Source organism: Nyctereutes procyonoides, unplaced genomic scaffold (assembly GCF_905146905.1).
Source record: "Nyctereutes procyonoides isolate TBG_1078 unplaced genomic scaffold, NYPRO_anot_genome, whole genome shotgun sequence".
In the NCBI taxonomy this organism is placed as follows: Eukaryota; Metazoa; Chordata; class Mammalia; order Carnivora; family Canidae; genus Nyctereutes; species Nyctereutes procyonoides.
Window position 1 is genome coordinate 36,536,498 of NW_026575146.1, and position 13,835 is coordinate 36,550,332.

Here is a 13,835-nt window from a genome sequence, read left to right on the forward strand (position 1 = left end):
CTGAAGGTGGCACTAAACTGCTGAGCCACCTGGGCTGCCCAAGAATTTAAAAATATGTAAGAATATAGAGGCACCTGCCTGGCTCAGTCAGTGGAGCATGTGACTCTTGATCTTAGAGTTGTAGGTTTGATCATGGGGTTCAAACCTACATGTGCAGAGATTACTTAAAGTCTTTAAAATATGTAAGAATATAGAGAAAAATTGACTTTATGAAAATTTTCAAACATAAAAAAGTAGGAAGAATGAAAAAATAATAACCATTAGCTGTATTCAACAATTTTTTTCCCTGAATTCAACAATTCTTAATACTCTGCTATCGTTGTTTCATAGGTAGATAGATAGGTAAATAGGTAGATAGAACGAGATAGAGAATATGTTTATTGAGCCATTTTAAAGTGTTACACTCTAATACTTTATCCATAAATTCTTTAGTATGAATTTTTATAGATATCACTTGTCTTGGGCTGCTATAACAAAGTATCATAGACTGCATGGTTTTGTTTTGTTTTTTTTTAAAGATATTTATTTATTTATGTATTTATTTATTTTGGATTTTATTAATTTATGAAAGACACACACACACACACACACATACACACACAGAGGCAGAGACAGCAGAGGGAGAAGCAGGCTCCCTGCAAGGAGCCCAACCCGGGATACAATCCCGTGTCTCCAGAATCCACCCTGGGCTGAAGGCAGCGCTAAATCGCTGAGCCACCTAGGCTGCCCAAGATTTTAGTTTTAAGTAATCTCTACACCCAACATGGGGCTCAAACTTAAAACTGTGAGATCAAGAGTTGCATGCTCTACACACTTAGCTGGGCTAGTTCCCCATCATTTGAAATTTTAACAATGTATCTATGGATCAGTTTATACTAATTTTAGGGTAAGATTTCAAATTTTCAGAGTATGACTTATCTGAAATACACATATCAGAAAATGCCCCCCCCCCAAAAAAAATAAAAGTAAAGGCTACATAATCATATTCTTTTCTGGGTGAATTTACCTAGGAGAGAGGAATATTTTAGAGAACTCCTTCCCTCCTTTCTTGCTTTTCACTGTGCTGCTCATAATATTGAGGATCACAACCAGACGCATCTGTTCTCTAAGCTCAGACAGGCCAGGGAAAGCCAGAGTCCTGAAGAGTATTTAGGTTCTTACTCCAGCCCTGCGCTTGTCACTTCTGTGGATCCCCTTGTCCTCACTGTTTAAGGGCAGCCTTGGATTAAATATCGTGTAGTGTTTTCAAGCTCTAAAATTTTATGATCAATGGTCAAACAGTAGACAAGAAACTAACCAATCAACCAAGCAAACTAAACTACATTTCCTATGGCCAATTTCTCATAGGCTAGGGATCAGCTTATTGAACATCAGGAAAAGCCAAATTACTCACGTGCAAAACACAAAAAACAAATATCACTAAGAAATAGTACTTTCCTACCATTACCTAAACATGACCTAAAAACAAAATATAAATGGAGTTTAAAATTTCGATATGTGTACTTAGCATACGGACTTCCTACTCTCAAGATGTGAGACATTTCTGCAAAATTACAAGTATAATTATGTATTTTCTCTCTTAATGATGTTATACTAACAAAACCTTAATTCTATGTTTCTAAAATGTGAAAATGCTCAAACAATATAATTATCTGTGCTTATTTTTATTACATTTTTTTTCTTTTATTGGAATCATAGGTGTTTTGTTAGAATTTCCAGGCTCAATAATAAGCTTGAAGGAGAAAATGTTAAGTATGTAAGTGCAATTTCTGGCACTTCAATCTTAGTTTGACACTTACATAAGGGTTCCTTAAATAAACAGTATATTGGGGTATTTGAATTTCTTTCATTCTAGAGATCCAAGACGACAATTCCATGTAATACCTACTCAAAACAAGACCTATTGGATGTTAACTAGACTGGCTGTGGTGATTATTTTGCAATATGTTGTACACCTGAACCTAATATAACGTTTCATGTCAATTATACCTAAATAAACAAAACAAAAGACTTGCTTTTGCAAAATCCCAGATAGTCTGGGCAAAGGTGGCCTTTCCCCCGCTGAGCCCCTAAGGCCAGCAAGGCCTCCTACTTCCGGTTAAAGCGGAGGACGTGGGAGGATAGGTTTCCGCAGAGTTTGCATAGCATTACTCAAGCTCCGAATTCTTTCCCTTCGTTGCTGCCCCTGCAGACAAACAGGTAGGCCATTTTTATATTTAAGGCCTTCACTGATTTCCTTAGGGGAAAACGGGATGAAAGGACATGATTACTAAGCTTCTGGTCTAAGTGGCCGACCGTAGTTCCAGGCTGTTCAGCTGAGTCAGAATCTTCTTTCCCCAACCCCCTTTCCTTCCTTAATTAGCAGTGCTAAAGGATAAAGGCCTTCAACAATATAAGTCAAATAGTCCCCCGCCCCAGGTACTCCATCAAAATTTGCATTTGAGACGCTTCTATGGGGACTGACTCGAATTTACCTTTCTCTTCTAGAGGCTGGCAGTCATTGCGGAACTGCAGGATAAGACGTTAAAATGCTGGTGAAAAATTAGGAATACACTGCAAGATGTCAAATTCGGGGCTCTGAGGCCTAAAGATTACACTCCAATCTATTCACCTTCTTAGGTGCCACCATGAACATTTGTTTAAAGTGTCTCCAAAATGACAGTTTGGGGATCCCTAGGTGGCGCAGCGGTTTGGCGCCTGCCTTTGGCCCAGGGCGCGATCCTGGAGACCCGGGATCGAATCCCACGTCGGGCTCCCGGGGCATGGAGCCTGCTTCTCCCTCTGCCTGTGTCTCTGCCCACCCCCCCTCTGTGTGACTATCATAAATAAATAAAAATAAAAAAAAAAGGCCTCTGCTTTAAAAAAACAAAAAACAAAATGACAGTTTGGGTATGTTCCAGAGATACCCAGAAGAAATAAGATAGGAAGCCAGATTGCAAGACTAAAGTTCAAGGATTAAATTCGCTACTTGCTTCCATACTTAAATAATTGGATCTGTCGACACTTTTAAGAAAAATTCGGCAACTGGTGTACACAATTACGGAGTGAAATGCGGGCCCTGGCTTCCAAGGGGAAGGACGGTGGATCGTGTTTGCACGGCGGGCTGACCGACCTCTTAGTCCCCGTTTCGTCCCCGTGAGTGCCGGGCACACCCAGGTCGGGAAGGGGTGGGGGTCAGTCGTGAAATCACCTTCACCTGAAGTCTACGGAGCAGCGAACAGTTTAATCGGTCACTACTCTTTCCCAAGCCAGCAGCCGTGGCACGAACCCTTTCACTGGGCGCGATTACAAGGAAAGCCCAGAAATATTCTTACAAACGTACACGCCGAAGCCCTGGAGGTCAGTCCCAGGTGGGCTGGAGGGAGCTCCGCTGACGCCCCGAAGGCAGCGCGACCCGGGGTCTCGGCGCTGCAGGAGCACCCGGCAGACAAAAGTTGGGGGCAGGCGGATGGGGGAGGGGGCCGAGCACCCGTTTATATCTGATTGGTGGAACCGCTCAGACTTTTCTTTATGGCGTCACCGGGCACCTGCCTGTAGAAAGGCCCCGTCGGCGTGGCGTCACGTCGCACCGGCCAATGAAAAGCCCAGGTCTGAGGGCCCCGAGGAGGGTTGTGGGCCCTTTTTTGTGAATGAAGCTGCACGGAGCAGCCCTCCTGGGGTCCCCGGGAGCCGCGGCCCGCTGTGCTGCGGCGCCTCGGCAGCAGCGTCCGCGGCCGCAGTGGGCGCGCGCGGTGACCCCGGGCAGCCCTCCCGCCGCAGGCAGCAGCGTCGCCTCGGCCGCGCCGGCGGGCTGCAGACACCTGGGGCCGGGCTGGGGGCGCTGGCGGCGGCGGGAGGGCGCGGGGCAGGCGCGCTGGGCCCGGCCCCTCCTCCGGCTGCACCGCCGCCCGCCGTCCCCGGGCACCCACGCGGGGGACTGGCGGGGGCCCCGGCGGGCGAGCGGGCGCGCTGGGCCATGGTCGTGGCCCCCTGAAGGGCCGCGGCCGCCTCCATGAAGCGGAAGAGCGAGCGGCGGCCGAACTGGGCCGCCGCGCCCCCCTGCTCGCGGCGCTGCTCGGCGTCCTCGCCCGGAGTGAAGAAGAGTCGCAGCTCCACGTCGCAGGAACGGCACCGCCTGGACCTGCAGGATGACCTGTACCTGGACATCACCGGTGAGCCGGCGAGCGGGCGCGGGCCGGGGCGCCCAGACACGCGGCTCCCCGCGCGGGGCCCGAGCCCCTCCTCCGCAGTGCAGGCGCCCCTCGGGGCCGACCCGCGCGCCTCCACCCCCGCCCCCCTCGGAGCCCCACCCGCCACGCCCCTTCCGCGGCCGGGCTCCCCGGGTGCCTCCCCCGACTCTCCCTCCGGGTGTGCCGCAAGCTGTAACTTTATCCGTTTTGCACGCTTCCACCCCAGCAAAAGGAACCGAGGGTCACCTTTCTAAATTGCTGGCGTCAGCTCGGCGCCTCGGGCTCTTCCTAAGTCGGGGTGAGTCGCGCCCCCCGGGGCTGCAGGCTCAGTGGGCCCTCGGAGGAGTCGGAACCCCTGAATCACCCCAGAGGGTTCCCGAGCCCGCGGAATGCGCAGGCACCGGAGCAGCGGCCGGCTTCACCCGGCGTCCGCCCAGCCGCGGCCGCGCGGGAGGACTCGGAGCCCAGCCTCGGCGGCGTTCCCGCGTCCCCGCTCCGGGCCGCACCGCCCCCCAGCGCGCGGCACAGCGGGCCCCCGGGGCCACCTCCCCGCCCTCCGCGACCCGGGGCCCGCTCCTCCCCCTCCAGGCTAGCTGCCCCCGGGGCCTGCCCCCCCCTCCGGGGCCAGATCGTCGCCCCGACCAGGCCAGCTCCTCTCCCGGGGCCAGCGCCCCTCCCGGGCTCCCACCTGGCGGGTGTGACGCTGACGGCTCCTGAGCCGCGGTGCGTGCCCAGTGCCTGGCGGGGTCCCTTTGGAGAAGTCGCAGCCAGCCTGAGCTGGTAGAAGAGCAGCCCTTTGATAGCTGTCCGATTCTCAGTGCTGCTGCTACAGTTCTTGAAGACCAGTAAATCCAGTGTGGCAGCTGTTGGGTTTGCCAGGATTGACACTAAAGTGTGTGAAGGTATCAAATGTCATGATGTACGTGGAAACGCTTTGTAAACAGCAGAGCTGGCTACGATTTTGAGGGAATGTGCAGTGTTTTCTGTGGCGCGGAACGGCGTACGCTTTGGCGTGTGGGACTTTCATAAACTGTTTCCCACCCGTCGCCTTTGATAAGCCGGGAGAGCTGGAGTGGTCAGAATATGAATTTAGAAAGTGTTCAGGCAAACGCACGTTTAATAGAAATTGTTTCCCAGGTTGATGGACAGTTGGAAAGTTAAGGTCGACTTTAACGAAGCTGCGAGTGGAGGGGAAGGTTTCTGGGCGCGGGGTGGATGGCCCCTGGGAACCGTTCAGGGAGGGAGGGGTCACCTGAGGGGCAGGTCCCCGCTGGCACGTGCGCGGCCCCACCGCAGCGCGTGGCACTGGTGCCGGTGACCCGCTTGGCCGAAGCTGAGAGCGGGTCCCACCCGCCTGGCCCAGGAGACAGCCTGGCCAGGGAGGGCTCGGAGTGGGGGACGACCCCACACATTGCTTACGTCTTTGTTATTCATATCTCTTCAAAGGAACTTTGCTACATAGCATTTAATTTTTAGGGCAAGTAGGGCACTCTTCGTTCCGAAGGTCCACAGGAGTTTATAGTGAAAAGTTGGTGGCACTACCGAGTGTCCTTCCCCAGAGGCAACTGAAGTTCCTTTTTTTTTTTTTCTTCTTAATTTTTATTTATTTATGATAGTCACACACAGAGAGAGAGAGAGACAGAGACATAGGCAGAGGGAGAAGCAGGCTCCATGCACCGGGAGCCCGACGTGGGATTCGATCCCGGGTCTCCAGGATCGCGCCCTGGGCCAAAGGCGGGCGCTAAACCGCTGCACCACCCAGGGATCCCACAACTGAAGTTCCTAGTTTCCAGTGAACCCTTCCAGAAGGAGACTGTGTGTGCATACACCTATGCATTATCTGTCTTACTCAAGCATGGTAGCATACATGTTGTTTTGTGCATTGTTTTTTCTTCACAGTGTTCTCTCTTAGCAGAAGGATTAGTACATGTGAACCTGCTTTATTTGACTTTAATTACTGCATAGGCCAAATTAGATACAGTTTTAGAAAATAAAACCATAAAGTACATGTGTATTTAAATATATATTTTTTTAAGATTTTATTTTTTTTAAGTAATCTCTACATTCAATGTGGGGCTGGAATTCACACCCCCAAGATCAAGAGTCTGACGTACTCTCTGCTGAGCCAGCCAGGTGCCCCTAAATACATATATGTTTTATAATTTCTTTAGACAGCTTCCTATTGATGAACATTTAGATTGTCTCCATCAAAAAGAAAGTTTTTGACAGTAAAGTCATTGGGCTAGATCTTCCTCCTTTATGGCTGGCTTTCCTGAACACAATGATTTAACTTCAGAAAATATTGCTAAGCCGAATATTGAGGAAAGAACTGGTGCATTATATAAAATCAGAATTCTGGGGGGCGCCTGGGTGGCTCAATGGTTGGGCATCTGCCTTTAGCTCAGGTTGTGATTCCGGGGTCCTGGGATCGAGTCCCCCATCTTCTTCTCCCTCTGCCTGTATCTCTGCCTCTCTCTGTGGTTCTCATGAATAAATAAAATCTTTAAATTAGTTAATTAATTAAAAATGAACTTAGAAAATAAAATCAAAATTCTGTTATTTAGATTACAAACCCAGATTATGAAAAAAAAAAAAAAACCCAGATTATGGAAAGGTCCAGCCTCAGTGTGTGTGTGGGGAATCTAAGGGAGTCAACTTTGCCTAGAATTTGTCCAGGTATCTCTTAGTGGCAGTCTTAGTTTCCTAGAAAAATGGTACTGAATTAGTCTGTTTTAGAGTGCAGATTACTTTTTACTGGGCTTGAACCTCAACAAGTGACAGCCTGGTCCCATCCTCCCCAACTTGTTTTTTCCTCGGTTTGTTTTCTTAATGTTTTTTAAGTTGAGCATTACCAAAGTAGTTAATCTCCCCAGTAATATTTTCTTTCCTTTTTCTATGCATGTTTAAGTTTATACAGATTTTGCCATATCAGCAAGAAGAGTCCTTTAAAAAAAAAAAAAGATTTTATTTATTCATGAGAGACACAGAGAGCCCAATTGGGGACTAGCTCCTAGGACCCCAGGATCACACCCTGAGCCGAAGGCAGATGCCCAACCACTGAGCTACCAGGTGCCCCACGAAGAGTCCTCTTTTGATGGCTGTATGGTATTGCATTATGTGGCTGAATTATGATTTATATAATGGTAATAAATAAATGGTTATGTGGGGGTTTTCAGTCCCTGCAGATGGCAGCTACTGCATCAGTGTATCTACCTACCTACATGTATGATTGTATCTGTAAAGTAGAAGTGAAGAGGCCTGGCCAAAATATATATAGGTTTATCCATTCATTGGTGGACTTTTTTGGCGATTATGAGTAATGCTGCTATGAGCATTCATGTACAGGTTTTTACGTAGAGATGTTTTCTGTTCTGCATATATGCACCTAGGAGGGGAATTGCAGAGTTGCATGGTAAGGCCGTGTTTAACCTGCAGCCTTTTTTCCAAAGCTGCTGTACTACCAGCATTTCCCCCCAGCAATTCATTCCACTTCCTCACTTGCTAACAGGATTGCAGACTTACCAGTGGCGTTGGTTTGTAAAGATTAATGCACATTATCACTTCTGCCCACTCTGCCCTGAAATACACGGATTTTTTTTTTAGTCCCTTTTTATTTTTATTTTTTTAGTCCCTTGTTATTTTTATTGCAACCTATTTTAATCTGTTAAGTCAAATTCTATTCCCATAGATTGCAGGGTATTTCATGGTTCACATTTTAAAAAAAGATTTATTTATTTTAGAGAATAAGGGAGTGCTGGTACCTTCGAGGGGTGGGGAAGGACAGAGGGAGTGGGAGAGAGAATCTCAAGCTGACTCCCCACTGAGCAGGCAGCCCACTGGGGCTCCATCCCAGGGCCCCAAGATGTGACCTGAGCCACAATGGAGTCTAGCTCCTGGCTCACAGAACCACTGGGGCGCCCCTGTGTATATATTTAATGTAAGATGCTGAATGCCTATTTTTGTTCCCTGTAGTCCTTTGTTATGTGGCCACTATTTTCTTAGTGTCTAGCCAGCCCCCTGGCTGCACTGGGCATTTACCAGGAGCTGACCCATGTCTTATTCCCATGTGGTCCCCATCCCCTCTCCCTGATTGTTCACTCAGTTCTTGCCATGTGCAATGACATGAATTTTTACCTAAGCTATATTCATCATGCAGTTCCAGTGCATCATGTTAAAAAAAGATAATGAAAACTATAAACTGTATACATTAATGTGAAAGAGATACTGAGTAAAGACATAATCAGAATGAGTTGTTATCAGTCAGAGAAGCTGGGGAAGAAAGGAAGAGAGGAGGGTTTTTGATTGGCTTTGGAATTAAGTATCATCATTTACAGGTGGGGGAAATACCAAAGGAAAAATGTTGGACCCAGGTTTTTGATTTTCCTGTGAACCTCCTTGCAGTCAGAAGTCCGACTCTTGTGATCACTATATTCCTATCCCTTAAAGAGGGCCATAAATGATAGTGCACATTCTCCTTTCCTCTTTATTAATAAAGGAAAAAAAATTAAGGAGTATGAAATTACTGTATTATCCCTATGCTTGATAATTTATAGGATTTAATAGCTGGTACAGAACTTCAATTTATTTTACTTTTTTATTTTTTAAACTTCTGACTAGTAAAAATAATTGGTAATTATTGGTTAAAAAAGATTCTTGGGGAAAAAAGATTCTTGGTGGTTTGTCTTAAAATTTTTTTTCAGTGTCTGCTATTATAGTTTAAGGCTGTCTATATTATATTGGTAAATAATCTTTTTGGAGAATCTCTAGTTGAGGTCAGGATTGTCATTTAAAAGCACCAATTAATGGTATATCAGATACTCATCAAATTAAACAGATATAGCACTGCCTCCAGCCTCCTTTTCTTTTTAGGATTTAAAAAATTCGCACTAGACATGGAAAATTTATTCATTAATTCAAAAAGTATTTATTGAATGCTTAGTATGTAAAATAGTCTTGCATATTCATTGTTTGCAGTGATAGAAGCATTTTTTTTTTCTTTTTGTTAAAAAAGGAATATGGTTACCTGGGCACTGATTCAGGGAGGAAATAAATTCATTTTACTTCAAGACTTTCATGTAGCAGATTATTGAGTTTCAATAACTGAAGCTCAAAAAAAATAATTGAAGCTCATCAAAGCATGTAGTGTTCGTTTTCCTTCTTGCTTATGACCTCTTTCTAATTTACTTTCTTGATTTATATGCTTCATTCTTCAACGTCTTTACTTACGATGGTGTCGTGTTAGTTACCTGTTTTAGGTCTAATTCCTTAGGCACTGGGGCACCACACACAAAAAGTTAACATTGTTGGTGTTACTGTTTCATTGGACAGAGTGGTTGGGCATGGAGATGAAGGGAAAGTGGAATAACTGGATGACAGAGATGGTACTAATGCTAGGAGTTACCAGTCAGTGCAAACTATAATTTCTCTGTGCCTTGAATGGGAATGAATTGAACCACATTGTAGATTTTTAGAATGGAAGGATGGCATTGGATACATATCAATGACATCTCTTGGAAGTTTCTGCGATGGTCTCTGGGCACCTATGAATTGACAGGACAAGTGTGTCATTACTAAACAGAATTTCAAGAGATCATCTTGAAATGCCACAACCAACCACTTTTCCCTCAGAAGCTAAGGCTAGAGAGAAGTAATTTTGGCCAAATTGATGCACTTTCTTTTTGGGAAAACCATATTACCTGGCTTTTATTTTTTTCCAACAGATAAAGCTATTTTAGCAGAGTTATAGATAAATGATTTGTTGGACGTGTACTATTTAGTCTTGTGCTTACATAGGCTTGTAGGTGATGTCCTACTAGATGCTCCATAAGTGGTATCTGCAAAGTTAAATTTAGATAATTACCTAGTGAATTTGGAAGTATGAGCAAACTATATACACAATTCACGTCCTCCTGTGCTCATGCTGTTTTCCAAATTGGCTGTCATCATACAGCCCAGGTTTTCTGGATATTTCATTCATTCAACCACATGTATAATGAATAACTACTCTGTCAGGTTTGTTTTGTTTTGTTTTGTTTTTTCCTTCCTTAGGTGGTAAAAATAGGTCACTGCTGGAGATAATCCCTGGTCTCATAGAGTTTGTCTTGTGTTGAGAAAATGAAACTTGGAGGGTCTGAGGAATAACTAGCATACAGAGAAGCCACATCATGGTTGAAATCTTTGGGGAAGAAAAACTTTGTTCAGAGGGTATTCAAAGAGTTAGTTCTAGTGGTTAGGTATGAGGACAGCAGAGACACAGCTAGTGTCTGCCCTTAAGCGGATTGAACACAGCTGGATTATTAATAACCTTTCAGAGCCTCTATTCTCTCCTCTGTTTGAAAGTAAAAAGTGCACAGCGTTGTTGGGAGGAAGAAGTGATGCAGATGCATGCGAAGTGCCTGGCTTGGTGCCTCCTTGACAGCCAGGGCTCCATAAACGGTTTCTAAGTATGAGAAGTATGCCAGGACTGGGCCTGGATTGCAAAGGCAGACTGAGACAGTCATCACGGTTGGAAAGACTTCAAGCTCAGAAGCAAACATTTCCCCCATACGTGTAAATACTCCAAAGGTCCAGTGAATCAGCACAGTGAAAATGCAGTGTGTTCCTTTCTCTGCTTCTAAGAGTGATCTTCAGGGCAGAAGAGCTCCAGATGAGGCTGGCTTGGTATTTGTCAGAGCAGTGGAAGAGATTTGGCACTGCCTTGACAATCTTTTCTGCCTTGGGAAAAATGTTACCATTTCTCTTTAAAGATTCCTTGTAAGAGAAAGAATAAAGCAAAGCTATTTCTTCTTTTTGAGGCTGTTATGTATTTTTATTACACTGAAGAGATTGTATATTGCCTTATAAATTGCAGCTAACCTTTGGGGGGAGGGTCTTTGTAAAGATGAAGAGGCCTCATGGGAGAGCTTCAGGTAGAGAGTTATAGAAAATAAAACAAATACATTAAATTCTTTACTGAGAGAATATAAACTTTTCAGAATGGTTAATTTAAAGCATGACTGTGCCCTAGAACATCGTTTTAAAAGTATTTCACAGAGCGGTGTCTATATTATAGGCAGACAGGACATTTTTCTGTTGTTATTTTGAATAAAACAAAATTGCCCTTCAGTGGGCCTTTCAGGGGGCATGGAGACCCAATGTATTTGTCAAGGGTGGTAGTTAGATTTGATAAGAAATTATATCTTTAAATCTTTTCCTGTAATTAAACTGAAAACAAAATTCTAGTAGCCAGTATTTTATTTTCCTTCCCATACTAGCCACAGAATATTATTTTTAATCTTAGTAAATCCTTTAAGGTCCTTCACATTAGAGTTACTTTTACATAATTATCTGTAAGTTGGATGAAAAGCCTGGATAGACTGATTTCAAACACTTCAGAGCTGTCCCTCGCTTAGGACAGGCACCTTTCTGAGTGAGGTAAGTGGGTGCGGGGGTGCTGGGCAAAGCGCACAGATGGAGACAGATGCAGAGGCGGGTCGGTAGGAGCCAACTGACCTTCAAGTATCATTTCTTTACGTTATTTGGGTTTTAGCTTCTGAGGTTAGTCCCTTTCTAGAAGTGCTGACCACTGTATTAGGGATTACCTTAGAAAACATTTTCTAAAATAAAATTAATTTTAATTTCCTAAATACAAGGGTATTTAACTGGAATGTGTGCGTCTCATCTGGATTCTCTAGTTTATATGAAAGTTTTACGCCCTTCTCTCTCTTTCTCTTTTTTCTATAGCTTTTCATGGATACTGCTCCAACAAAGGTATTCAGACCATTGACTCTACTTTGCAGTGCTTTCTGATGATTTTAAAACTGTAGATTTAATGTTAGTTGTCATCCTTGGTTCCGTCCCTTCCTGTTTGCTTGTCTTAAACTTAGTCTTGGGTAGCAGATTCAGTTTTCTATAACTGTAGAGTATCCTTTGTATGTTTATGACTTAAGTTGAAATTTGTCTTTATATGAACAGTTTTGTTGGTTTCTGTGTATAGATAATGCTGACAGTAGTTTCTGTGATACTTTATTGGTTAATTATTAATGTTGTGTTTTCGATAGCAGATATTTTTGGTAATACGAAACTTTTTCTGTTATAATTGAATCTCACTTTTGTAGATTCTTGCTGAAAGGATGCTTAGAATGAGTTGTTATAACAAAACAACTATTCTTGACTTTATAATTATCTTTTGTGAGGGCACTTAGTTCTTTCTAGGCATTTCTTTGCTTAATGGACAGACATATCTTATTTATTATTTTTGGCAAGAGGCAAATCTCATGAAATGCCAACTTAAACTTTGGGACTGGTGAAGCTCTCTCATATTCTATTAAAAATTAAAAGTATTCTGATTCCATTTCATTTTCAAGTACCTCAAATAAGGCCAGTTATGAAAAGAACAAATCCAAATGGCTCCATATGTATAATATTTCTAATTTAAAAAATTTCTGCCTTTATCCTCTTGGTCTTTTATTCAGCTCCTTTAATTCCTAGTATCACTTACATTCTAGAGGAGCAGTTCTCTTAGAATTCACCAGTCAGTTCAAAGATTTGGTCCCATTGTCTTTGAGTCTGGAAAGCTACGGAAGCTAGGCTGGGTAAATTCATTCTAGTTGTGTAATATCATGCATTACTTCATTTCTCAGGTAGTTCACTTTTATACTATTAAAATTTGGGCAGCAGTGTACTTTTCACAAAAGAAAAACATCTTGTTCCCAATGTGGATGGTATTTGTTGTTCCTTCAAGTTCTAATTTGAAAGTAAAATTACTTTCTTGGCACTGCAGTTTATGACATTGATCTTTTTATACCCAATCCATAATGCTATAATATCATTACAGATTCTGAATTCTGCAAAGCCCTTAATTTTAGGATCATCTCAGCTGAATCATTCTCTGCATTTTGCTCATTTATGCTCATTTGTAGTTGTATGAATTGTGTTATGGAATTAATTAGTGTATCCATGTAACAAATATTTATTGAGCAACTACGTTGAACAAGGGATTGAGCCAGGTATTATTGAGGAAGGGAGGAGGAGATATGAAGATTTTTAGCAATATCCCTGAAAGAATGAGACTATTAAATCAGCATCTCAGTGAAGACAGGTAATGAAGGAATCAGTCATTATGTAGTTTTGCTCTCTTCATTTACACAATGTCAGTTTGAGAGAATTCTTTGATGGAAATGTCACTCCATAATTCCTACACAAAGTGAATTATTTTTTCCAGTGTGTGATGAAAATGATCTGTCTTAAGGTGTCTTTCTCATGGGACTGGGGGGTGTGGGTGTAGGTTTGTGTTTTAAGCCTTAAAAGAGAAGAGGGGAAAAAGCTTAATTGTGGTATATAATGAATCATATCCATATATGAATGCACTATATATATGAATACTATATATATACTATATATAAATGCCTATGGTTAATAATATACCTATTTCTATTAAAACACAGCTCAGGGCAGCCCGGGTGGCTCAGCGGTTTAGCGCTGCCTCCAGCCCAGGGCATGATCCTGGAGACCCTGGATCGAGTCCCACGTCAGGCTCCCTGCATGGAGCTTGCTTCTCTCTCTGCCTGTGTCTCTGCCTCTCTCTGTGTATTTCTCATGAATAAATAAATAAAATCTTAAAAAAAAATAAAAATAAGACACAGCTCAAGTAAAAGGTCTCCATTCTAGTTAATTCTGTGTCTCTAA

The 13,835-nt window shown here is 43.6% G+C and overlaps 1 protein-coding gene across 4 annotated transcripts in view; it reads left to right on the top strand.

Annotated features, from left to right (window-relative positions):
• Positions 1-3,860: 3,860 nt before the first annotated feature.
• CDC14B (cell division cycle 14B) overlaps positions 3,861-13,835 on the top strand; it is a 98,698-nt gene continuing 88,723 nt past the window's right edge. For all 4 annotated transcript variants that reach the window (XM_055309895.1, XM_055309894.1, XM_055309899.1 and 1 more), the window contains exon 1: positions 3,861-4,151. In XM_055309895.1, coding sequence (XP_055165870.1) covers positions 3,992-4,151 — 160 coding nt within the window. In that variant the 5' untranslated portion in view covers positions 3,861-3,991. The remainder of the gene's footprint in view (positions 4,152-13,835) is intronic.